Source organism: Haliotis asinina, chromosome 2 (assembly GCF_037392515.1).
Source record: "Haliotis asinina isolate JCU_RB_2024 chromosome 2, JCU_Hal_asi_v2, whole genome shotgun sequence".
NCBI classification, from domain to species: domain Eukaryota; kingdom Metazoa; phylum Mollusca; class Gastropoda; order Lepetellida; family Haliotidae; genus Haliotis; species Haliotis asinina.
In genome coordinates, this window is record NC_090281.1 from 60,172,734 (window position 1) to 60,200,220 (window position 27,487).

The 27,487-nt window shown below is 38.0% G+C and overlaps 2 protein-coding genes across 3 annotated transcripts in view; one reads left to right on the plus strand and one right to left on the minus strand.

Annotated features, from left to right (window-relative positions):
- Positions 1 to 21,881, minus strand: LOC137274053 (DNA-directed RNA polymerase I subunit RPA49-like). Its single transcript, XM_067807030.1, has 12 exons — positions 21,504 to 21,881; positions 19,001 to 19,113; positions 16,739 to 16,809; positions 15,976 to 16,061; positions 14,729 to 14,781; positions 13,708 to 13,864; positions 13,227 to 13,319; positions 11,984 to 12,080; positions 10,250 to 10,389; positions 4,331 to 4,427; positions 2,541 to 2,663; positions 1 to 1,067 (listed from the first exon to the last, which is right to left on the minus strand). The coding sequence occupies exons 1-12, from the start codon at positions 21,559 to 21,561 to the stop codon at positions 911 to 913; spliced, it is 1,245 nt and encodes a 414-aa protein (XP_067663131.1). The 5' UTR covers positions 21,562 to 21,881; the 3' UTR covers positions 1 to 910.
- A 19-nt stretch (positions 21,882 to 21,900) lies between these two features.
- LOC137274057 (uncharacterized) overlaps positions 21,901 to 27,487 on the plus strand; it is a 36,789-nt gene continuing 31,202 nt past the window's right edge. Inside the window, exon 1 of one of the 2 annotated variants that reach the window (XM_067807034.1) lies at positions 21,901 to 22,003. The gene's annotated coding sequence lies outside the window, so the exon portion shown is untranslated. The other variant, XM_067807035.1, reaches the window with a different exon arrangement.

A 27,487-nucleotide genomic window follows, 5' to 3' on the forward strand; every position in this document is an offset into this window, starting at 1 on the left:
ACATTCACACTTTATACTGGTGTCTTCCAAAATACCGAGGAGAAAGTAATATAATTGGGTACACCAACATTATGACCCCCAAAGTGGCCTTGACCTTTTGCAGTGGTGATTTACAATTTTCTGGATGTTGATAGAGAATTGTTGATAGAGACAACAGCATCCCCAGGTGTGAAATAAACCTAGGCCCACACACCTGGTAGGTTTATGTATTGTTTATATACCAGTTTGATATAACTCAAATGGAAGACATTTTGTACACAGTAATTGGTTATTGAAGCAACTGTTTTATAACGTTACAGCATATATATGAATAATATGTGTATATCTGTCCAAATAGCATGTCTATATTGCTGCATCTATTGTATTATACACCTGATTGTTTCAGGGTTATTGTTTTCACATGTAGTCATCACAAATAAACCGCTGGCAATTGAGGAAAAACAAAAGCAGTTTCTGTTGTCTGTGCGTGACTGACACAGCCCTGCTACAGAAATACTGCACCAGTAGAGGAAAGCTCAGGGTCTTTTTACAGACAAAAAAATATAATGTTTCATTCTGTTTGTAAACAATATATTTTAAGGGTGTCATGTTCATTGACCATGGTCTAGGACATAATATCTAGCTTTTGAACTAAAAATAAAAATTCTACAACACTGCCCTAAGATTCCACTTACAGATTTATCTGCAACAACTCTTTGTGTCTTAGGTTTTCAAAAGCAAGTGAAGGGCAGAGCAAAATTAGATACTAACACAACAAAGCAAAACAATGCACCAAAATTATGACTACAATATGGCTGCAATGGCAGATGACCACAATTCAAACATCCGGAAAACAGATACAACATGTTTTATTATTATCTGTACATTTGTTTAGTAAATAAGTCACTGTACAATTTCCATAACACTGTGGTCACAACTTGAGGTTCCTCTTCTTGCCTCCCTTCCTGGTCCGGGGTGTGGTCTCAATGGGCAGTTTCAGAGGCAGCTTGAGGACCACCAGGTTCCCCTCCTCTGTCCTCTTCTGGGAAGGTACGGAGCAACCGAGTGCACGGTAGAAATGAGACATCCTGCCAATACCACCAGTAGAAGCTCACAAATTGTATAAATAAAATAGTCTAGGACCATAGCTTTCTGTTTTATTTTTTTAAGATTCTTAAGCGTAAGTCTTTATATCTTATAATGTTCATTTGGGTAGAAATTGTGGGTGGAAAACCAATACTGTCTGGGTCAGTTGGTTATGACTACAGTCGCTCTGAGAGAAAATTATACTGATGAATTGCAAGTAGACACAAACATTGTCACTAAGGTACCATTGTCCCACACTGCAAATTATAAAATCAAACCTTAAAAAGTAATGAAGGTGAAGGTTGTAGTTGAAGCTAAATGTCAACAATTGCATGATCAGTCAACTGGCACTGTCTCAAGATGACGCTTTGTGTGAAATATGAAGAAAATACACTGAATCATTTGTGAGATGTCTCACTGACAAGGTGAACTCGTAAGTTAGGACACTGAAATAGTCAATGTGAAGAATACATGAAGGTCACCGAAAATCAAATGGGCCCTTCGGCTTCCTTGATGAAACTTGGTGTTGAACATGAATAAATACAATGAATTGTTCTTGAGGTATGACACTGACAAGCTTAACAAGAAGGTTTACATGATGAAATCTTCAAAGAGACATTTAATTTTTCTAACAAAATTAAAAAAGTTGTTTAAGAAACTTTCATCATATAGTTCTGCACTTTCCTAGTTTCTTACTAGGAAACTACAGAAACAGTGGGAAAAGCATGATGCACATGCTTTAGTGATATCACAGACATGTGACTACTGCTTAAGTGAGAGAAAACGAAATTTGCTCCTGACGTAAAGTCTAATATTTACCAAGTCTATGATTTCTCCCTGGATGAAAATGACATGAGGAGGCCAAAGCATGCAATTACTTAGTACATACGTTGGGAACAATTCCATTTTCTCTCCCTTTGTTAATCAGTGGTAATCGCATGTCTCTGATGACACTAATGCAAGTGCAACTCACTTTTCATGCTGTTCCTTTAATTGCCACTGCACCCTTGTAATAAACTGGGAAATACACACATAATAATGACAGTTTCTTCACAAGTTTTTTATTTTTGTGAGAAAAATCATGCAATTTTCCTGGAGTTGGTGTGTTGTATTTATTGCACTCTACGCTTTTATGTCTATTCACTTTTGTGTTAGATTGCAATTCATTGGTATCATTTTGTCTCAAACGGACTGTAGAGTCTCTCTAGTCAGTGTTTGTTCTGGCTGTAACCCTGAGGACGACGGGATTAATTTTCTTTCCCAGGACTGTACACGAGACACACATGATAAGTGTAGGATCTTCACATAAAACCTCTTTGTGAGTAAAAAATGTATTTGACAACATATTACATGAATAGTAAACTGCCATGCTATATATTTGCAGTCTCATTATTACATTTGTATAATCATATTTTCCCTCTGTAGAGTCTTTGCCAAGGAACATTCTGAGGTGTTGTACAGTGTCAGAGTCCTACCTCCTATATGGCACTGCCAGATCCTGCACCAACAGAGACGGGTCGACCTGGGCATCTTCTATTATCAGCGACATAGCTAGTATGTACAACAGCAACTTGTCCTTCAAGCGAGACGGGAAATATCTGCAAACAGATATAGAAACTAATGTCCACTTGAGTACATCCTGACTTAGTTTCCACATTTTACCTGTCAAGTTGACTTCCTCTGCATAACAGATAGCCCAGAAGATGACTGTTGCACATACTAACAGTCCCATCAGAGAACATTTCACAAAATATTTCCTGATTCATTCCCTATTTACAATACGTGTGAATCTAACCACAAAGACAGAAAGCTTATTGTAGTGATTGATATTTCCAGAAAAAGAGTTTATCAGATTTAGTGTTCATGGTGTTTCAACAATCGAAAATAATTAAATATAAAATATAAAATTGATTGTAAAAAATATAATTGATTGTAAAAAAGATACTCACGATTAATCAGAATTATGTTGGTTTAGTGTAACACACTTGTATGAGATAAACTAATACAAATTTGACAAATATTCAAGAACAAACATGTGCTCCACAGCATGATGCTATGCACATTATAAAGTTACAACCACTTTTATTGTTTAATAACAATCCCAGTGTCTTTCTTGCATGCAAACCTTTCATTGCATGCCTTTCATATAAAAAACATTAATTTGAAAAATATTGGGGAAAACCCCTTGAAATTGGTGATTACATTAATATTGTGTATATATTTCAATCATAATCCATAATCATTCTCCTTAAGTCCTCAGAAAATCAATAGTGGATTTGGTTTGCCAACACTATCTTTGTATGGTGCCTCCATTACTCTATGAGTGACATGTAGCACAGAAAAGTATCTTTACTGTGGTAATCTGTCATCAGACTCTCTGGGAAAATATCTTAAATCTTCTTGCTAATGCTATCTTATCACACTCTCCTTCCCAAAGTTCCGTGCAGTCAGCACAGTACATTTCCACAGATTAGAGGGATGATATGATTTGTCACATTTTGCACAGTCCATTCAATTTATTGTAAATATTTCCTGATGCTTTAAGTATGGATGAGATTAAATGTCTTTGATAGAATGGTTTACTTTCACTCAGAAAATATCCTAAAACATTTAACACATTTTGATTAATGATCCTTTGTTTACTTTGACTGTCATCAAAGCCCTATGGGTAGCAGGCAACGCAGCCAGTTTGATGCACAAATAATAATGTATTTTCGTAACCTGAAATGTCGCAGTTGTAGAAGAATATCAACATAAAGATGTAAAGCTATATGGAGAGTGCTCCAAGGAGCATGCATCAGGGGAGTCTTTTCTCATTTACAAATATGCAAGTTTGTTTATAAACAAGAGAAAAGTCTGGTGACATGATATGCAAATGAAACTGTGGCAGTGTAGTTATGCTAAGTCCACACTGTGCTATAGTGTCATCTAACTGATCACCCTTGTGAAGTAATTTGCGATAAGGACAATTTGATTGGATGTAACCTTTTCATGAGAAGGGAAACAAGCTATGCTCCACAGCAGGTGACACCCTGATCACAGAGATGTAGGCCTGAAATGTCAAGGGTGAAAACGAAGCTCTGATATAAATCAGCATGCCCTCTTTCCTCTGGAAGATGGACAAGTGTGGCTAAGTCATTGATGCAGCAAAATTCTTAACCTTCAAATATCCCTCATGACATCAAATTCCAAGATTTATACTATCCCATTAACAGAAACATGTTCCCAAATCAAAAAGAAAACTTGTTAATCACTCTCCAGCCACCTTGTTGGTTTCTGAACCTTGTTGCCCACGGACATGATGGTGAACTGAGACAACAGATGATGCTTCACTAACGGTGGCCACTCTTTCGGCAGGCAGTCTGAAACATAGAGGCAGACAACCATGAGAGTCTGAAACACAGAGGCAGACAAGCATAAGAATCTGAAACACAGAGGCAAACAACCACGAGAGTCTGAAACATAGAGGCAGACAAGCATACGAGTCTGACACATAGAGGCAGACAAGCATGAGAGTCTGAAACATAGAGGCAGACAAGCATGACAGTCTGAAACACAGTGGCAGACAACCATAAGAATCTGAAACACAGAGGCAAACAACCACGAGAGTCTGAAACATAGAGGCAGACAAGCATATGAGTCTGACACATAGAGGCAGACAACCATGAGAGTCTCAAACACAGAGGCAGACAACCATGACAGTCTGAAACACAGTGGCAGACAACCATAAGAATCTGAAACACAGAGGCAAACAACCACGAGAGTCTGAAACATAGAGGCAGACAAGCATATGAGTCTGACACATAGAGGCAGACAACCATGAGAGTCTCAAACACAGAGGCAGACAACCATGACAGTCTGAAACACAGTGGCAGACAACCATAAGAATCTGAAACACAGTGGCAGACAACCACGAGAGTCTGAAACATAGAGACAGACAAGCATATGAGTCTGACACATAGAGGCAGACAACCATGAGAGTCTCAAACACAGAGGCAGACAACCATGACAGTCTGAAACACAGTGGCAGACAACCATAAGAATCTGAAACACAGAGGCAAACAACCACGAGAGTCTGAAACATAGAGGCAGACAAGCATATGAGTCTGACACATAGAGGCAGACAACCATGAGAGTCTCAAACACAGAGGCAGACAACCATGACAGTCTGAAACACAGTGGCAGACAACCATAAGAATCTGAAACACAGAGGCAAACAACCACGAGAGTCTGAAACATAGAGGCAGACAAGCATATGAGTCTGACACATAGAGGCAGACAACCATGAGAGTCTCAAACACAGAGGCAGACAACCATGACAGTCTGAAACACAGTGGCAGACAACCATAAGAATCTGAAACACAGAGGCAAACAACCACGAGAGTCTGAAACATAGAGGCAGACAAGCATATGAGTCTGACACATAGAGGCAGACAACCATGAGAGTCTCAAACACAGAGGCAGACAACCATGACAGTCTGAAACACAGTGGCAGACAACCATAAGAATCTGAAACACAGTGGCAGACAACCACGAGAGTCTGAAACATAGAGGCAGACAAGCATATGAGTCTGACACATAGAGGCAGACAACCATGAGAGTCTCAAACACAGAGGCAGACAACCATGACAGTCTGAAACACAGTGGCAGACAACCATAAGAATCTGAAACACAGAGGCAAACAACCACGAGAGTCTGAAACATAGAGGCAGACAAGCATATGAGTCTGACACATAGAGGCAGACAACCATGAGAGTCTCAAACACAGAGGCAGACAACCATGACAGTCTGAAACACAGTGGCAGACAACCATAAGAATCTGAAACACAGTGGCAGACAACCATAAGAATCTGAAACACAGAGGTAGACAACCATGAGAGCCTGAAACATAGAGGCAGGCAACTACAAGAGTCTGAAACTTAGAGGCAGACAACTACAAGAGTCTGAAACATAGAGGGAGACAACTACAAGAGTCTGAAACATAGAGGCAGACAACCATGACAGTCTGAAACAGCAGCAGACAACCATAAGAATCTGAAACACAAAAGCAAACAACCACGAGAGTCTGAAACATAGAGGCAGACAAGCATACGAGTCTGACACATAGAGGCAGACAAGCATGAGAATCTGAAACATAGAGGCAGACAAGCATACGAGTCTGACACATAGAGGCAGACAAGCATATGAGTCTGACACATAGAGGCAGACAAGCATACGAGTCTGACACATAGAGGCAGACAAGCATGAGAATCTGAAACAGAGGCAGACAAGCATACGAGTCTGACACATAGAGGCAGACAAGCATACGAGTCTGACACATAGAGGCAGACAAGCATACGAGTCTGACACATAGAGGCAGACAAGCATGAGAATCTGAAACATAGAGGCAGACAAGCATACGAGTCTGACACATAGAGGCAGACAAGCATACGAGTCTGACACATAGAGGCAGACAAGCATGAGAATCTGAAACATAGAGGCAGACAAGCATACGAGTCTGACACATAGAGGCAGACAAGCATATGAGTCTGACACATAGAGGCAGACAAGCATATGAGTCTGACACATAGAGGCAGACAAGCATACGAGTCTGACACATAGAGGCAGACAAGCATGAGAATCTGAAACATAGAGGCAGACAAGCATACGAGTCTGACACATAGAGGCAGACAAGCATATGAGTCTGACACATAGAGGCAGACAAGCATACGAGTCTGACACATAGAGGCAGACAAGCATGAGAATCTGAAACATAGAGGCAGACAAGCATGAGAATCTGAAACATAGAGGCAGGCAACCATGATGGTCCCAGCCATGTAGCAACATATGTCCTGATTACGTTGCCATGTGTAAACATGACTTATGTCCACTGCCGCATGATGGAGTGAAGATATTAACTAGATACAACCCAGGTAACATGCCATCTTCAGCCTCATGTCGGTTGATTGTTGGCACCATCGGCTAATATCATCATTGGTAAACAGCACTGGGCCAACAGCAGGACAATGTAACCTAGCTAACATATAACATTTTCCAAATATTTGCATAACGTTTCAAACTCATTTATCAAAAAAAAAAACTATTGAAACATAGTCACATATTTAAAAGTTTTAATTATTCAAATGTTTTCCAAAAAGTTATTCATGAAGACAGAAATGTTACCATGGGAAAGTGACTTCGAAATGACGTCACAAATTCATGTCATATTTTCGCACCTGCCGTCTTAGTTGAAGTTTATTCTGGACGGTACAACATCATTGTGCAGCAGCAAATGGGATTGGATCCTCCGTCTCAAATCCGTTGTGGTAAGTTAACTTTACAGTCATTATCACCCAGCTGTTGTTATGTTTATGCATATTTTTTATATTCCCACGATTAGTGTATCTTGCTAGCCTAAGTCTCAGAAATCGCAAAGTTTTGAGAAACCTTGCAGCTGTTTTCGATCTCTTAGATTCAAGGTTGTTAGGCTTCCATCAGAGAACATTATGTATATTATTGTGAAGAAGACCTAAGAGACTGTGCACCATATCAATTTCATGAAGTTACTCAGCTATCAATGACAAACAGTATGTTCTTAACAGTGTTCAAGTCAAGCCTATTACGTTTTGTTTTCGACCTGCTGGCAGAAGTAAGCGTATTGGACAGCTCACACGCCAGTGGCACTTATCGTCATTAATTTCATTCTCTGTTATTTCTTAAATAATGAATTTTTCACTTTTGATACTATCAATTTTTAAGCTATGGACAGTGGGAAAGGTTGCATCAACCTTATAACAAGAAAATGGGGTATCAAATATATTCAAACGCTTTCTGGTCGACTTGACTGTGAACTATTAGTTACTGCCGTGATCTAATATGTTATTTAAATTGAATGTTCAATCAGAAATGACCGAAGCATACTTGTTCATTATTGTAACACTGACTAAACTGAATGTTGATCATCTGCATTGTTGTTGGGGTTTTCCCATGTAGTTTTCAGTAAAAGGCTAGATCTGTATTATTAACGTAGAGTGGTTACATTGTGTATTCTCTAACTTTTCCCAAACAAAGCAATTTATCATTTTCAGATATGTACATTTCCTTTCTAAATGAAAGGCTGAATTTACACGTTTCCCACGCTATAATGGGGAAATGGATTACTAGTTCTTGGCAATAGTCATTCAGTTTTCAATCACTATGTTTATTCATGATTCAGTATGAATCATTACAATTTACTCGGTGTTCAGGAAATGTAAGGCCAAATAAACTTCTTATGGGTCACTTGGTTTACCAAAACATTTTACTGAAAGAAACAGAAACAGTGATCAAAAACTGGACAAATATAGTTACATTGCTCACAAAGAGAACATCCTGCTGCTGTAACTGTTCCATGAGGAAGACGTGAATCATGTAGCTTGTTATACAGTCATTTCCAGTCCAACTTTTGCACACTTTGGTGTTAAATCTACACATGCTGACAGTGCCCAAAATAAATTTAGACAATTATACAACATATTTCAGTATCGGACTAACTCGATTTTTATGTGCTTGAGGAAATCTATCAAGATCATGTTATAACTTGTCATAATGTGGGACATTGTTATTTTCGTAAAAATGAGATACATGCATTCCAGCAGATACAAAGAGAAGTGGTGGATATATTGCGGATTACATCAAATAATCCAGGAGCTGTGAATCAGTGAAGGTAAGTGCATCTGTGTATATACCTGCTGATGGCGTTTTGGCTTTTTATTGCCAAAATTGGATTTGTACCTGCACTCAGCCTCTGACCAACTAGAGTGATGGAGTTGTCACTGTTATTCAATGTGATACTATCACTAACTTGGGCATTCAGTGATTTCCATTTTTTCCCCCATTGTGTTCTGGCGTCCATGAAACACATGGATAAACACACTTATAGTCGCTTACCTGAGCTGAATATTGTCTCTTGGTTTGACTTAATACACCTAGTCTCTTACTATACATTCTTTCTCTATTTCAGAAAAATGGATCAAGGCAAAACCAAAGAGGATTATGAAATAATCTCAAAAAGTGTATGAGATTTCTGAAATAAAAATAATAAAGAATGTTGATTACATGTCTGCATCCATTCTTTTTGCTGCATCTTTGTTACGAGTAACAATGTCCATTTCCCTTGGACATGTAACCTTTGTATGCGTTTCCTGAACCATAAGCATTCACATGCAGGAATTGGGAAAAAGAATTTTGACGATGGGCAATTTTCAGGAGTATGGTCTGTTTTCTGAAATTAGAATGGACAACTGCCCTCGTATCAATTGTAAACTTCAAAATTTTCAAGGCCATTTTTTTATTCTCCTTTGAAAAATGGCCCCTGCCTTTCCCAATCACTGCTGACATGAATATAACGTTTTCAGAAGCCTTTTCATAACCAAGTTCACAGAACACATTGTTTCTTGAACCATGTCATGAATTCATGCAAATAAAACATTCTGAAAACAAAAAACGTTTAGGGGATGTTTTTTCACATGTATGTATTACTTTGATACACATATCAAATAGTATTCATTTATAAGCTGTGGTACATGCTATCACATTTGATAAATATGTATTCACTTTGGAGAAATAAGTGAGCAACTAAACTAACTGGCAAAAGAGATGATACCAAGTCGAAATCACTGTTATTACAAAACGACAAACCACCATTGCATAAATAGAAAGTGAATTTTACTAAAAGGCGTATGGGCATGTTTTGCACATGCAAGTTGCCCATACACCTGTTATCAAAATTCTTTCCTTTTACACAATGGTGGTTTGTCGATTTGTAATATCAGTGATTTTGACTTAGTATCGTTTCTTTTGCCCCTTAGTTTAATACTGCAGTGCTTATAAAGCATGCTGACATTGGGCTGAAGCAGTGCCAATAAAGTATGCCAATGATGAGCCTTTTTTAGGGCCGATATAGGGCCATTGCAGTTTGCTGATGTCGGTCCTATGTCAATGCGAAGAGCCAACTTCACCAGGATGATGAAGTTTGCGGACATCAGGTCGATAATGCGAACAACGTTAGACTGATGTCCGGCCGATGATGGCATGATACGTGGAAGCCACACAGTTGCTAACAACTGCACATTGACATTTACAATGAATGAGCATGATGATACAGACAGCACCATCAACAGGTGAACTTCTTTTAAAAAACTTGAAAACCTCTGCCTGTACTCACGTGGTTTCTTGAGGTTAATTGGCTTGTACTTGTAGAGCGTCAGTAGGTAATACAGATACACCAGGCACTTAGCCTTCTGCCAGCGCCGCTTCTCATCAGATGGCATGATCTTCAACTGTTCCAGAATGTACCACGGATACCTGCAGTGAGACTTGGGTTGTTGTAACCTTGGCACCTCCACAGAGCATTGTGGGTAATGTGCCATGAATATCTACACAGAGCATTGTGGGTAATGTGAGTGAGTTTAGCATTACGCCTAACTCAGCAGTCTGGACCAGACAATCCAGTGATCAACAACATGAGCATTCATCTGCGCAAATAGAAACTGATGACATGTGTCAACCAATTCAGTGAGCCCAACAACCATCCAATCCTGTTATTCGCCTCTTACGCAAGCATAGTTGCCTATTATGGTAAGTATGGGTTGCTGAAGGCCTATTCTACCCCGTACCTTCATGGGTACCACAAGTATCTATACAGCATTGTGGGCAATACAATGAAATGAATGTGATAAAATAAGTATTTTGATGGAGAATTTTATATTCATGTACATTCTTTCATACTTGTACTACATACACAAACTACAGTAATAAATCTGGACTACAGTCTCAACAGAGTTGTGTTGTTGAGAATGATCCATCCCCGTCACATAGAAATGTCACAGTACTGTCATAGTGACCTATGGTCCTGTGTATAGAGATTCTCTGTATGGGTGACTATGTTTGGCAGCTTGACTCCTGAGAGTTTCTCACACTTCAGTCTTGCCCCTGAACGAAGCACATGTGATACTTGTGTTTTTTCTTCATTCAAGTAAGTGTGTTAAAAAATGCTTCTGTTAACCCAGCAGAAAATGGGTACCCGGTGAAATAAGGCATGACATTATTAACCTTCTAGGGTCATAAAGGCAGCTTGGGTTATCCGATGTAATAATGATCACATTGTGCACTTTGAGCAGGACACCTAACCTCTAAAAGGCAGTATAAATATTCTCTCATTAGCATTGAGAGTGCAGCATCAAGTACGCATAAACTGAGCACTCTTCGGTGTATAAACAGAGCAATGTGAATGTAGCATCATGGGTGTATAAACAAAGCACTGGGGATGTAGCATCATGGGTGTATAAACAAAGCACTGGGGATGTAGCATCATGGGTGCAGTTGCATAAATAGAGCATTGTAAGTGTATCACTTTGTGTTTGTAAACAGAGCATTGTAGGTGTAGCACTATGTGTTTGTAAACAGAGCATTGTAGGTGTAGCACTATGTGTTTGTAAACAGAGCATTGTAGGTGCAGCACTATGTGTTTGTGAACAGAGCATTGTAGGTGTAGCACTATGTGTAAACAGAGCATTGTAGGCATAGCACTTTGTAAACAGAGCATTGTAAGTGCAGCACTGTTTGTGAACAGAGCATTGTAGGTGTAGCACTATGTGTTTGTAAACAGAGCATTGTAGGTGTAGCACTATGTGTTTGTAAACAGAGCATTGTAGGTGCAGCACTATGTGTTTGTGAACAGAGCATTGTAGGTGTAGCACTATGTGTTTGTAAACAGAGCATTGTAGGTGTAGCACTATTTGTTTGTAAACAGAGCATTGTAGGTGCAGCACTATGTGTTTGTGAACAGAGCATTGTAGGTGCAGCACTATGTGTTTGTGAACAGAGCATTGTAGGTGCAGCACTATGTGTTAGTGAACAGAGCACTGTGCATCCTGTAAGTTATTACATTAAGACTCACTCGCTTGTATCTGTCCATTCAGCTAACTGGGCCTGGGTACGTGTGAAGAACTTCTCAGCAGGATTTTTCAAAACTGTCAGTATCTGAGGGGTTATCACTGAAATTACAAGCAGTTGTCATCTCAGAATTACTAAAATGTTTTAAAAGGAAGCTCGTATATGAGCTTGTTGAGCCAGTAATTATTCTCTGGTAAGGCCGAAACACTTTTGGATCACAGAATTCAATCATTTCAATAATTCAGTAATCTGAGCTAAAGACTTTAAGATGTACATAAAATACTGATATCTTTCAGATACATACAGCAGCAATATATATTAAAATGGTGTAGCTTACATTTCACTTACATACTACTGATATAGATGTATATATTTTACTGCTAAATCTTACAGATATATCTTACTGATCATGGTGATATCTTCTATAAGAATCAGCATGAACACAAGTAGTCATTCTCTACACAGTGAGTTAGTGGAACATATCCTTGGCAAGGAATTGGGCATATCTCAGCGTACATGTGTATTTGCAGTAAAAGAATGAGCTAGCAAATTCACATAAATCCCAAAACACATTCATGATCCGTAACTTAATTTTTAATAGCCAGTGTGCCATTGTACAAAATCACTTTAGTGGTATGATGCTAAGATATGGGAATTTCAATCATCTTAGTGCTTTCATTGTCTATCTTAAGAAATGGGAGCTCCAATCACCTTAGTTCTATGATTGTATCTGTTAAGATATGGGAGCTCAAATCACTTTAGTGATATGACTCTCTGTGTTAAGGTATGGGAGTTTCAATCACCTTAGTACTATGATTGTCTGTGTTAAGGTATGGACGCCCCAACCACCTTAGTACTGTGATTGTCTCTGTTAAAGTATGGATGCCCCCCAACCTTAGTACTGTGATTGTCTCTGTTAAAGTATGGATGCCCCCCAACCTTAGTACTGTGATTGTCTCTGTTAAAGTATGGGGAGATCCAAATACTAGGACTGCTATATACATGGGCACCCAAGACAATAATGATGAAGTCTGCACATCTACACATGGGCTTGCCAGTCCTGGTTGAAACAGCTGACAAAACTATTTCTGTGAGTTGTTTGTAACCTCATACTTTCACAAGCCTAAGAAAAGTAGTATTACTTATCACAACATGATCATGACCTCACATTTCCACACACAAAGATGACAGGTCATCTCATTCTTATTCACCGTTAGGACAATCAGAGACATGAGTGTGTCACCCACCTGCCTCAGCAGTGTACACCTGTTCTGGATGATCGGCATTGCGGTCAAAGGGTGGAAGAATGGATTCTGATGAAGAAGGACTGGTAGCTATTGCTAAAAAATGCGAGAAAAAACATTTTTACACTACTAAGAAATCACTGAACTTGGCTTATTATCAGTGTTTAAAATTCCCAAAATTCCAAGTCAGTCAGCTGGACTGGTAACTATAAAAAATGTCTGGTTTTCACCAAAAGCAAACAAAAAGAAATCAGATTACTGAACACTTTGCTGCATGTATATTCTGCGTAAAGACTAAGATACATGGCCTGGTTTAAAAACTACAAATATGTTGTATTTACTGTCTTACAATCAAGATCTGGCTACTTTTGCCATTTGACCATCTAAGACGAAAATAAAACCATTCTGGCTGGTTGGGCAGGTGGGAATTTTAACTAGTGGTATAATGTACTATTATTTCTATCACATGATATGACATACCCACCTGGAGAGTCGACCACATCAGACTGAGTGACCGCATGACCTATGGCATTGTCTACTGAGGTGTTAAAGGTTTCAGATGTCAACTCATGAAACTTCTGTCTTGCTTTTACAGCCTTTTTCATCTTCAGTGTTCCATAGGCAGCATGCAGTCGGTCATTCTGCACATACACATTTTACAATAGTGGTCAGTCATTCAGACCCTGTACATCCCATCATCCTCTACTTGAGTTTCTGAGGATAATTTACAATGAGAACTAAGTTATCATACAACCTCCAATTCTTGCTAGTGGTAGACTGATTAACTGAAATAATCGAAGACTGGTTGCAGTGACTAAACAACCAAGCAATTGACCATGTTTTTTCATAATTGAAAACAAACATTTTCGAAACACTTGTTTGAATTTCCAGTTTTTTTGCCCAGTCTGCTTGTCTCTGTCAGTTAATGAATTTTCATTTCAAAAGCGGTATGAGCTCGTTACACGTTATGACTGAATTTACTTTGAAGACTCCATGAAATTTATGTTCCCAACATTCTAGTCAGTCAGCCTTTCAAGATGTCAAAAAAGAAAAAAACAACAACAAAAAACAACCCCAAGAACTACGTTTTTTCCCCCTTTTTTATTTGTTAACAAACATAACATGAAAATTTGATAAATGACACCAACAGATTATTTTTGATGATTGATCTGTTGTAAAGAACAAATCATCAATTATGAGGGTTTAACCTATTCTCAACACTAATTCACAGATCACTTTCATCTCAACTTATATGATTTGTGAAAAATGATGTTTAATCCAGCATTGCTGGGATATATACACTAACGCTGGAAAAATAAGATGTTCTTTAACTTGTTTAGTTAGAGAGTATAGTTTAGAATCATTTTTAGCTATATTCCATCTTGCTTAGAAAAGCATTATTGACAGATGTCAGACAACATACACTACAGTTAACTTCTCAGCCAATGACTGCTATATAATCTGGAATAAGCTCTTTACCACAAACATTACTAACATAAACTCACCTTCTGGATGTATGAGAGAGGGTCTTCAAACACATGCTCTTCTTTCTCGGTATCTGCAGACAGTAAAAAGCTCAGTGGCTGTTGTGACAGACAAACTTACTTAAATTAGATTGGGACCCAATTTAACCTGACCCAATATATGCGGAGATGTTACCTTTAGGACAGTTTTTACATGAAACTTTGCTCTACATGTGTTCAGTATAATCAGAGTTTATTGTACAAAGATTTTAAGACTCTGAATCTGTGCAGGGGAGGTAACTCTAACAAAGGCTAAGAAATTTGTTAAAGCAGACGATATTCATGAATATTCAAGTGTCCTGATACATTTGATTTGGAGTCTTTGCATTCAGAAGTGATACACATAAAGACACAAGTTTTTTTTATGGATGACAACTTTTTTATTGTGAAGAGTCACGACGTTTCGAAGTATATTCTTACTTCTTCATCAGGTGCTGATGACAGAGGGTTTCACTTTCAAATTGTTTTTTTATTGATGTTCATTTTCCGTGTGCTTTGGAGAAATTGTATTTCAACAATTTTGTCATGACACTTTTTTAAGATGATCTATGAATGTAGCTAGAAGGTTATGATGTGTAGTACAGTCAAATCAAATGTAAAGACATGAGTGTTTTTTATGATGACAAATTCTTTATTGTGAAGAGAAATACAATTTCTCCTTATTCAACAAAACACACGGAAAATGAACATCAATAAAAAACAATTTGAAACTTCGTTCAGAGCTGCCAGCATATATACTACCCATCAAAAGTTCAGGCTCACTTAAAACACTCACTGTATGTTATGTATGTACATATAGTTACATGACTTGGGGAAATTAACTGCAAACTTTGCCAATTTTCACTGATTTTCATCATTTACTGAACTCATGACAACAATCTTTAGAATGTTGTGAATTTGTTTTCAGTACATGTGTAAACAGCTCTTTTAAACAGAAAGGAATATGTTGCAAAACTTAGCTTAGAACAGTTAACTGAAGTTAGAGGCTACATTTACACTAGTGAGTCAAAACTTTTGATGGGTCGCATATATGATCTGTGATGCTTTAAACAAACATGGATGACAAACAACCTCAAGAATCCAGACCTGTCTGGAAAATTAACAAGGAGTCAGAAAACACCTTTTGAACACAATTTCTTAAATTTGGACCAACATGGATGGCTAGCTCATCGATCTGATACTGCAATGGCATTACTCCAACTTATGCATGCCATCAGATCCATACTTACCTTCAAATGTTGGCTTCATGTGAAACAGTTCAAGATTATGGATTGTCATCTTCCCAGTTCTGGTGTCCAAACACCCACAGTAGTACCTGGAATATAGGTAAACAGGTACGGGTAAGACTGTAAGATATATGTCAGAAATATGTGGTAAGCACACACTTATGGTGTCAGAAATATGTGGTAGGCACACACTGCTTAGGTCAGAAATATGTGGTAGACACACACTACCTGTGTCAGAAATATGTGACAGGCACACACTACTGGGGTCAGAAATATGTGATAGGCACACACTACTGGGGTCAGAAATATGTAGTAGGCACACACTACTGGGTTCTGACTTTACAGTGTTGAGTCTAAACTTTTGATTAGTAATATATTATCAAAAGCTCTGAAAAACATGGAAATTAACAACTAATATGATCTAAAACTGCTGTTAACAGTATCATGAATCTAACAGTGGAAAGCATTTTGATCTCTGAATTAAGGTAGCAGATTTTCCAGTGTTAATATACAATCACCATCAGAAACGTAATAGCTATTGATGTTCTTAGCACCAACAGCTGCTCTCAATGAGGCACAACGGCACATCTCAAACTATATCATAACGCTGTCTTCACAGTCTCTGTACTCAATTATTATTACAAAACGTCCATGATATTAAAATAAATAGGATCCTTAACATAAATATGTTTTACAAATCAACTGTTTTATCAGTTACCTCCCTTTGCAGAAAGTGGAATTACTATGCTACTCTGCAGCTACTCACTTTGATGCCGAGTGATCAGTCTCACTGTTGTTATGTCCTACATAGGATAGGTCACTTTTCGCTGGTATTGTCTGTTAAGTAATAAGAAAAAAACATGGGACATCAAGTTCTAGCTGATCAAGGGATGGAAGGGGCAGTATTTTGTTGAATGAAGTCACAGATTACTGTCTACAGTCTGAGAAGATATCTACTACTGTCAACTTATATGCTGTTATTAAAGCGAGTGAGTGAGTGAGTGAGTGAGTGAGTGAGTGAGTGAGTGAGTGAGTGAGTGAGTGAGTTTTACGCCACATTCAGCAATACTCCAGCTGCATGGCAGTGGTCTGTAAATAATCAAGTCTGGACTAGACAATCAAGTGATCCACAGTATGAGCATTGATATGTGCAATTGGGAACTGATAACATGTGTCAACTAAGTCAGCGATCCTGACGACCCAATCCTGTTAGTCACCTCTTAAGACAAGCATAGCCACCGTTCATGGCAAGCATGGGTTGCTGCAGGCCTATTCTACCCGTACCTTCACTTATTTACTGTTTTTTAAATGTGAAAAGCAGCATGCACAATGGTGCTTATGATTATATCTCAATAAATGTAAAACAAGTCAGTCCATTCTTAAAGGTCACATGCAACCAAAAAATCAAACATAATTAAAACACATTTATCACATATTCATGACATATAATATACACTGCTGCTTTTAAAAAAACAAATAAACACAATTATAAGCGTACAATCGCGATTCAAAAGTGCAATATTTTGTACTTGGGCTTACTTCCCCCGAAACGAAGCCCTCGGGAGACCGAACCCAGTCATAGCGGGTGGATATGCACTCAAGTGAAACGACGGCTTCCGATTGGCTGTTTCATTTGCTGATATGCTAGGTTTCGTTGTGTGTACAGAAAGATGATCTGTGTGATGGGCATTTTAGAAGTATAGCCAGTCACCAGAAAGTAAAGTTCTTTATGGATAACAACTTCTTTTAGTGTACTTGATCCGTCGTTTCAGTATGGATTCATAAATCAGCTTATTTTCTTTATGTCGTATAGTCTGATAGGTGTTAAGTTCAAATCGCACGTGGTCAATGATTGAAGCTGTGTATTGCATGTTGTCTTTAGCAGACAGGCAGACATATAGGTGTGAATAAACCAGACACTGAGCTTTCCCTGTGACAGAGACTGATCACCACAATCAACATGTTTTTTTTACGTAACGAGTAGATTATTTACTTGTTTGTGTACACAACCAAGATTAGACTACTGCTCACGACCTCAGTATGCATACTGTTTCAAGCTCCGCGAATCTATTCACTGCGCATGCGTTATGGACGCAGCGCAGCACAGCTGTTGAAACCAGTTTTCCCCCCAGCGCTGGGGGGAATTTAGTGAAACGTTTGAACTCCGATTTCGCGGGCTTTTTTTTCATCGCGTTTTTTTCAACTTTATAGATTGAATTGGCATTTTTTATGATTTGTTTCGGTAATTGCATACCAAAAGGTACCAGAATCTGCAAAGTTGTGTTTTACGTTGCATGTGACCTTTAAGGAAACATGCTGTTACATTAAAATGCACGTCTATATGACGATCCACATCAAAATGAAGGCACATAATATGTACAGCAAGATCAGGAGATTTAAGAAATCAAATCTAAATTATTTGTAGTTCTGATGGTTTGCACAGAAGTTTTGACTGACTATGACTTTTCTTCTCGTTGTTTAACGAAATCTAGCATTTCCAAACTCTACTAACCGACTGGTCTAAGATGCTTGTATACTTATCTGTATCATTATAATAGACAGATTTACCGTGAATATTACAGGTACTAATATTTCAATGCATATATGATTGGACAAATAATTGTAAAATGTGGGTTAAAACACATTTTCGACAGTGATTTCATGAAAAAGTGAAAAAAAAAAATGTTTGGTCATGTTCCTGGTTAATTCTCTGGGACTTGTTTGACAAAGTTCTTGTAAGACTAAGATCTCGTAACTTTTCTTGAAGCAACTGTATTTCCTATTATTGTAACACTGACTGATTATAGTCATAGGGCTAAGAGAAGTTTGTGAAAATAAGCCCAGGCGAGCATTGTAAATATCTATTCCTGGCAATGTGACCTGCCATTGTAACAAAGACTTTTGTAAGGCAGCTTTCAATAAAAAAAATTAATTTTTCATGATAGTTTTTCTTAACTAATAAACACTGATATAGATTGTGATGGAGGTATCACTATCAACAAGACAGCTACATCTGAGCCAGTCTCACCAATATCTTCTGAGTTTCCTCCCTTGACTGTGAGTCTTTCTTTGCAATCTCTCTGTAGTTGTAGTGAAATTTCTTAAACATCCCCTTCTTAAGCTGGCCATGTTCAAACTTGGCTGTAAAAAAGGACAATTTTATTTCAATAACATACATACCATTAAACCTATGATGTGGTTTATATTTTGGTTTAAACATATTTTATTTCAAAAAGAAAATCCGGATTGGGAAACAAGCATACTTGCTTATGTATATGCCGATATGGCACAAAAAAATCATGTACAATACAATACAGTGAAGGAAAGTGCACAGAAAGAGAAAGAGTATGTCAGCATTGTACAACGTAATTAATGTTAATTACTTAGGCTTTAAGACTTGAGATAAGAAGATTCGCACTAGGTATCATTGAAATTGTTTAGTTCTTGTAATAAATTAACAAACAGATTTTATTTTTAACAACCTAGTTAATGTGTCTGAGAGTTTTATCTTCAAAAAGATATAATATCAAAGCCTCTACGGTAGTAAAACTGATCAGTTCTTATGGAATTATACTTTCCAGATGCACACCGTTTCAGGGGTTAAAAAATCTCATCGCCCGACACCCGGGACAAGTCAGGTTTCATTTAGTGCAATCAAATAATGGTATCTTACTTATCCCTGGACAGCGAGATAATTTCCACTTATGGTTTCAAACTGCAAATATACTTGGATTTCATTTCATATCTGATCATAATGTAGCTACTATATTTCGCAATAACTAACATGACTAAGTTAGAGCCATCGTTCTTTGAAATTTATCACTCGTTGACAAAATAGTCTAGTAAGCATTAACACGAAGCATTGTATCATGAAATCAGGGAAAGTGGAAAATTAGTCAGGACAAGTTACATTCTTGAAGTCACTTGCCCTGTGGCTTTTAAAATTTGGAACCCTGTGGTTTATATTTTGCAAAATTTTATATTGGTATTGATCAGCAATATTCCAGACATGTCACATAGGAAACACAAAAATTGCACTTCAATTTCCAGACATTTTAGAAAAGTTTAAAAAGCTCAATAAAATGATGGTATGAAAAAATAAACTTTGGATTGCATTATGGCACCCTGAACTGAAAGTATCATAATATTGCGGTTCTACTAATACTGTGGTATACTGTTTCACTCGTCATCACAAAGCAGCAGAAGATCACAGGTTCAAGAAATTACAAATAGCATAAATATAACTTTACCTTGACTGTTTCCATGAGAACTATTCAGTGGGAATTAAATCAAAGAGGATGTATCACAGCAGTGTTGGCCAACCAAAACACTTGAACTTGAGAGGTCAAAGGAACAAAAGAGACTATTGTTTTGCTGAACTAACTGAAAAGTGAGTCAGTTTAGTTTTACACTGCACTCAATATTCCAGCTATTTGGCGACAGTCTGTAAATAATCGAGTCTGGACCAGACAATCCAGTGATCGACAACATGAGCATTAATCTGCACAATTGGGAAAAGTGACATGTGTCAACCAAGTCAGTGAGTCTGACCACCCGATCCTGTTAGTTGCCTCTTATGACAAGCATAGTCGCCATCTATGGCAAGCATAGGTTGCCGAAGGTCTATTCTACCCAGGGACCTTCATGGGTCGAACTAACTGAAGAAGAAAATTATCAGATTCTGGGACAAAATAGTGGTTTGCGATGAATCTAAGATGGAAAATGAAACCGACAACCAACCATATTTCTACATGGCAAATAGGTGGTAAAGACTATTACTCAAGATGACTCAGTTCGAGCACTGGCAAATGTCAGAAAGTTATGCTTTGGGGATCATACAACCACAGGCAAACTGTAGCGCAAATGTGGTTGCGCAGCATAGAGGAAATGACCAGTCTTCATGTATGCGAACGAAGCAAGCAAAGGTTGGCAACACACTCGCTTCGGTTCAAAAAGTATTTTTCATGTCAAAATAAAATATCGCGACCTTCAAATGTACGCACCCATTTCCTCACTAGGTTGTGCTCTCTGATTTCACCTCCTACCTTTCACCTGGACACCTACCTCACTTCCAAGATAGAAGATACTACTTAGAACAGTTTCCATTGAGTTACTACTTACTAGTAAATGATCGACAACCAAAAGGATTTAGCATGACACAACTTTTAACATAAAGATTTCTTCCTCGGAAGCGACCAAGGTCTTGGTCAAAGTGACAGTACAGTAACACTGTAAGTAGTATTATATTGACACACACCTTCAATTTAGTTCAAAGAGTGAAATTGTTATGATATAAGCAATGTCATGCAAAATCATAATATCTAGCAATCAAAAACATATTTTACTACCAGTAGAAAGTAGTTTAGATTTTGTAACTCTGTGTAAACAGTCCTACACAGCATTTATCCTCAGACTGGCTGATGTTCGCGACAGAGCGCCACCATTTCTTAAAATCGTGGTGTCACGGTATAATTTACTATAAAGTCAGGCTGACAGCCGCTGGTGCCGTGTTTGGTCCATTTCTCACTTACCGGCTATGATTTTCTTTAAAGGTTTTCCGTCTTTAGGCCGTACTAGTTTAACTTCCATGGCAAGATTCTTACAAATTAATCTGGTACAGAAACATAACCGTAAACTGACCAGCAATTGCACGTGGAGTACGCGGACTGAACCGCACGTGGGTTAGAACCCAAACACTCAACACTATGTTTACAATATATTTTCTGGTAATTTTTTAATAGATATTTTAATTTTACGTGTCTGAACTAATAACATTTAACTATGTAATGTTAATGTAAACTACTTGCTTAATACGCAAAATATGTTCATTCTATGGGGAAAATATTTTAGTATACATTTAGGACATTACGATTAAAACCGGAAATACTTTTCTGCCACCTATAGTAAATAACGAGGAGACAACTCTCATTGACTAACGTTTGACAGGTGCGCTTGAGATCGATACACAGGCTGTGTGTAGCATATTGACTAGTACCAGGTGCTGGAAGCTATCAGCAGCTGTTGACGTGAGGTAAGCTTAGCTATCAGAAATGACACATCGCCTTTTGCGAAATATCTGACAGGAATGTGTGGTGTAAACATAACTATACATACCCATATGGACGACAAAGCGGCGCTCGGAGCAGGCATAGCCGCTTAACTACTGATTCCATTGAAGTCAAGAACACTTGGTGTGAAAGTGCACTTGTTTTGAAGGTAAATAGGAAAGGGTTGGAAAATTCTTACAGATACAGCGGAGTTATATGTAATATTATACTACGTGTATGGCATATAGTATTTGACTTTATGTTGCCTGGTATTGTCATAGTGATCAGATTAGTGGATGCATAGCCATAGTCATGTATTATTTATTCACATCATTTTCTGTTTAGTGACTTTTGATAAGACAATTGTCTGATCGTTATACATTTAATAACAACAAAAATCAGTGTTAGACATGTCACATGTACAACATAATTGGTGTACTATGGATTTTCTTTACTACAGCACTGATAAAGATTCACCTCTGAATGGCACTCTTGCTCATGTTTGAAGAAATAGGACAAAGTATGGAATGAAGGTCTGAGTAGCCACATTAGAGGGATGCTGGTCTTGTCAGATGTGAGGGTCTGAGTGTCAAGATTAGAGGGATGTGAGTCTTGTTGTCAGAAGTGGGGTCTGAGTGTCCAGATTCAAGGATGTTAGCCTAGATGTCAGAGGTGAGGGTCTGAGTTGCCAGATTCGAGTTATGTTAGTCCAGTTGCCTGAAGTGGTTTCTGAATGGCAAGATTACAGTGATGTAAGTCCATCTGTTCAATGTTGGATCTGAATGGCCAGATTTGAAGCATGTGAGTCTAGTTGTCAAAGTTGGGATCTGAGTGGCCAGTTTTGAGAGTGTGAGAGTAGTGGTCAAAATTGATTGTCTGATTATCTAGATTTGAGGATGTGAGTCTAGTTGTCAGAAGTAAGGGTTTGATAATTACAGGACTGAACAAAGGGAAACAAGTTTGTCATATTTTCTCCTGGGTAAACCAAAGCACTGGACAATGTAATCTTTTGCTGGCAGTAATAAGTAAGTTATAACAGCAGGTTGATGAGTGTGAAATGAGCTCTCTATTAGGCATATTATTAGTCATGTCTCTATTAACAGTATTGTTGATCTCTTGTCATTATAGCCATGAAGGGGAATTCATCAGTACAGTACTTTGACATTGGCAGTAAGTCTTAGCAGTCACTGGTTTGTCTGGTTGATTATTTTGGGATGGTGACATATAGCTGGACTAGTACTGACCATGGAGTGGGGTATCACACATCTCTCGGTGTGGCCTACCTGTTATGTGTATGTGTGTGATGAGAGGGCTCGCTGTCACTGCTATCATAAACACTTGTCCACTGGCTGCAGATAGGTGAAAATCAAGGAAGGACACATTCTCCCAAGTCTTGTTATTTTATTGATATCAATTCACTGATTTTTTAAACTTCATTTAATATTTCTGGTAAAACTCTTGATGCTTTGTATTTGAAGTAATCCTAATATCTATTAGTTGTTTTTCTCATGAATATTGAAATATGGCAGTTTAAATGTTTACACAGAAATATTCGTTGGCCTCCTGTAGGTTTCATATTTTCAGTGTCACACCGATACCATATGTATACCAATATCTTAGAAAGATACATTACAATTCGATGCACATCACAGTATGCTATCTTTAGTTATTTTCTTTAGAAACATGCATTTTGATATCAAGTAACAGTATAAATTTTGACAAGACTGTCACTTTCTAATGAAAATGAACAATTTTGAGGTCAACAATGCATATATAACAATACAAAAAAAGTGTTGATATATTTATTGTCCAAAAAAGTATCACAATTATCGATACTATGATGTATTGTCACACCTCTTGTCAACAAGATATTTATGATAGTTATCATTTATCACTAAGCACACCCATTATACCTGGCACTTATTGGATCATGCCAGCAATTGTTGCATCCCTTTGACCAGGGCTTCAGATAAGGGATGAGTGAGTGAGTGAATTTAGTTTTACGCAACAATTAGCAATATTCCAGCCATATGGCAGTTGTCTGTAAATAATCGTGTCTGGACCAGTCAATCCAGTGATCAACAACGTGAGCATTCAGATAAGGATGCATCAGAGCATGTACAGACTAAAAAATGCATGATACAGTGGGGAATCCTTTAGAAAACATAGCAGATACACACCACAGCAATAGTGCAGGGTCCTAGAATTATTTATGGACATATTTATCTGAAAAAGTACTGGTTTTTTTTGTTTATTGACCTGTTTACATACGAATAACAATGTTGTGATGTATATATGAAACAAACCACAAGATTACTGGTACTCCTTTGAATTCTATTCTGTACTCTGAATGTAATCCTATGTTTTCCAGTAGACTTGTATTGTAAAAATAAGGAGTGCATACTCCTGATGTTGAAAAATTATCTGGATCCCTGCACAGCCCAACTCACCTGCTTAGTTTGTTGCTAGGCAGTTTAGTCCTGTGTTGGACAAAACCACTTAGATTCTGTACCTGATCTACATATGTCAGCTTTACTCTTATTCCATATATTTCCATCTGTGATCATATCACTTGATGATGTGTGCAGTCACACCAGACAGCTCCATATTGACCAGTGTAATGCAGAACTCAGTCAGGAAGAGTATCGTGGGAGGGAGTCGGTGATGGTATTGATTGTGTGTTTGATCAGCACTGATTTATAAAGTGTTTTATCTCTGTTATAGTTAGGCTACATTCTCCTGTTCTGTGGGGTGTATTTATATCATTGTCAGCTGATGTGAGTTCATCAAGGCATGGGATATACAGTTTTTAGCTTTGTCTGCAGATGTGAAATGCATAGTTTATGGCACTGTCATCCAGATAAACAGTTTTTAGCTTTGTCTGCAGATGTGAGATGCATAGTTTATGACACTGTCATCCAGATAAACAGTTTTTAGCATTGTCAGCTGACGTGAGATACACAGTTTATAGCATTGTCAGCTTTCATGGAGACACAGCATACAGCATGGTTAGCTGACGTGAGATACACAGTATATAGCATTGCAAGCAGATGTGAGATGTTCAGGATATAGCATTGTCAGCTGATGTGAGATGTATAATTTTTGGCATTGTCAGCTAACGTGAGAAACACAGTGTATGTTCTGTGGGACATTTGTCTCTTATCCGCAGCACTACACTAAAGAATATAATCCTTTTCATTTATTGGCGAAGGCTGCTATGCTATTGGTGTGTGCGTGAGAAGGATATTGGTTTTGCGAGACTCTGGAAACCACAGATCTGTTCAGTTTGCTGTGGAATATCAACAATGCTGGTAGAGAGTCTGACAGGTAGGTGGAGTGTGTTTGTGCACAGTGTGACAAATAACCATCTTGGTGCCATCTGGGAATAATGCACTGGTAATTCCATTGTTTCTACAGTGTGGCAGTGGCTGGAGACCGGCAACTTGGCCCAGAACTTGGAATATTGATCGATGGCCATCTGGTTGTTGTTTAATTGTTGGAAAATGTATTGTCAAACATAACCTATATTTTTATCATTTACTGATTCAATAATGTTCATGTGATACAGTAGAACTTTGGTTGTGAACTAGTGTGACCTGATACCAGTGATACTGCACTGGTTAGTGTAATTGCAGTCGTAATGGTTGTATAGGAATATGATATAAATTCTGTCACCTTTTATCATGCTGCAACGTTTATGGTTCAGTCTGTGTTTGATATGGTGTTGTTGTTGGCTGTAGTTACTATTTCTGCTATACTTGACCTCCATCATCTAGTTGATCGAGCATCAGCCCAGAGAGGAGACCATTTTAATTGCTCAGTCATGTATTGGAAATAGACAGACTGGTCTGTCTCAGGTTTCTATCTTAAACTCGATTTTGGTTGGGCAACTATTAAACATGGCACACAGACGGAGGGATAGCAGATTAACAGTTGGAGAGATTTAGCCTTGCAGTCTGTTGACAGTTGATCTGAGGAGTCTACATGGGGGCGGTGATGGGGTAGACTAGTGATTAAAACATTTGCTCATCATGCTGAAGCTTTGGGTTCGCTTCCCCACATGGGTACAATGTGTGAAGTCCAGTTCCCCTGTTGTGATATTGGTGGATTCTAATTCAACTTAGTATCTGACATGAGTTCTGACTGGTCAGTGCTATAAATTTCTGACTGTTGTAATCAGCATATATGGTCACAGTTTGAAAACCGATTCACCCAAACCTTTGAATGTGTCCATACATTATTGCCATAATGCTGTTTTTCAGGGCATTTTCATTTACAGAAACTCTGGGTCAGTTAGCTCGCCTATCCCACTAAATTGAGTAAAATGGATGGAACTTGTGTTGAAAAAGAAAAACATTATCATATACGTAATTGTAAAATTACATGCAATGGGCTTTTGAGCCAACACTGTTAGATAATGGAATACGAGTTAAGACATCATTATGGAAAATGTGACATTACTTGTTGTTAATGGCCTATCATTTTAATGAATCATCGTTATGGAGCATGACATCATCCACTGTGACATCACTTGTTGTTAATGGCCTGTCATTAAGGAATCAGTAGGTCATTACCATTTGCAGCGGCCCACTCATTTCTGATAACTACAGGGCAGTTTCATGATAATTCCATCCATTTTTTTCTTATAACGATGATTTTATTCATTATTGTCAGATTTCGTAAGTGTGCACGTAACAAAGATGTTAAAGTTTGGAAAGGGAACTACTATTTCTGGCCATTGTGTAAGTTCAAGGAGTGACTTCAATAACCTTTGACCTAGAGAAACTTTGAGCTGGTTTAAATAATGAATTTCTTTCACTAAAAACAGTGTAAAATGAGTTGAAGTAGAATGGGGATAACTACACAGTGTTCGACTAATTGGGAAATATGCCTTGCTGATCAGTGTTCGCGTTAACGCAGAAACCTGCGTTTTTCACGCAAAAAAATAATAAATACATGCAAATATTCTTTTACGTGCATGTTTTGGATGCATAGATTCTTGTATGCTTAATTATAAAAAAACATTAAACCAGCACATATGAAAAAAGACATTTTGAAATGATTCTGGATTGTAATGAGCATTTCATGAGCAAACAATTTGGACCACATATTTGTAACTTCATTTCTGCACACACTCTTACAAAACCTACTGCAAACACTGCTGACAGAACTAAATTTGCGTCTATATAACCAACGGTATACATTGCCAATTCGTCAAACACAGTACAGTTATCCCCTGAATATTACTAAAAGCGGCACAGAACTATACTCACTCATTCACTCACTCACTCACTTCATAGGGCTGGCATGTGTAACTTGGGTAACATAGGTAATTGGGTACCTTGGGTTGGGTGTGGCAAAGCACCCAGGTACACAAAGCAGTGCTTACATTTATGATAATGACAATAACACTCAGAATCTGTGGTCACTAGTGTTTGTATTCTTTCTGATTTCATGTCTGAATAAAG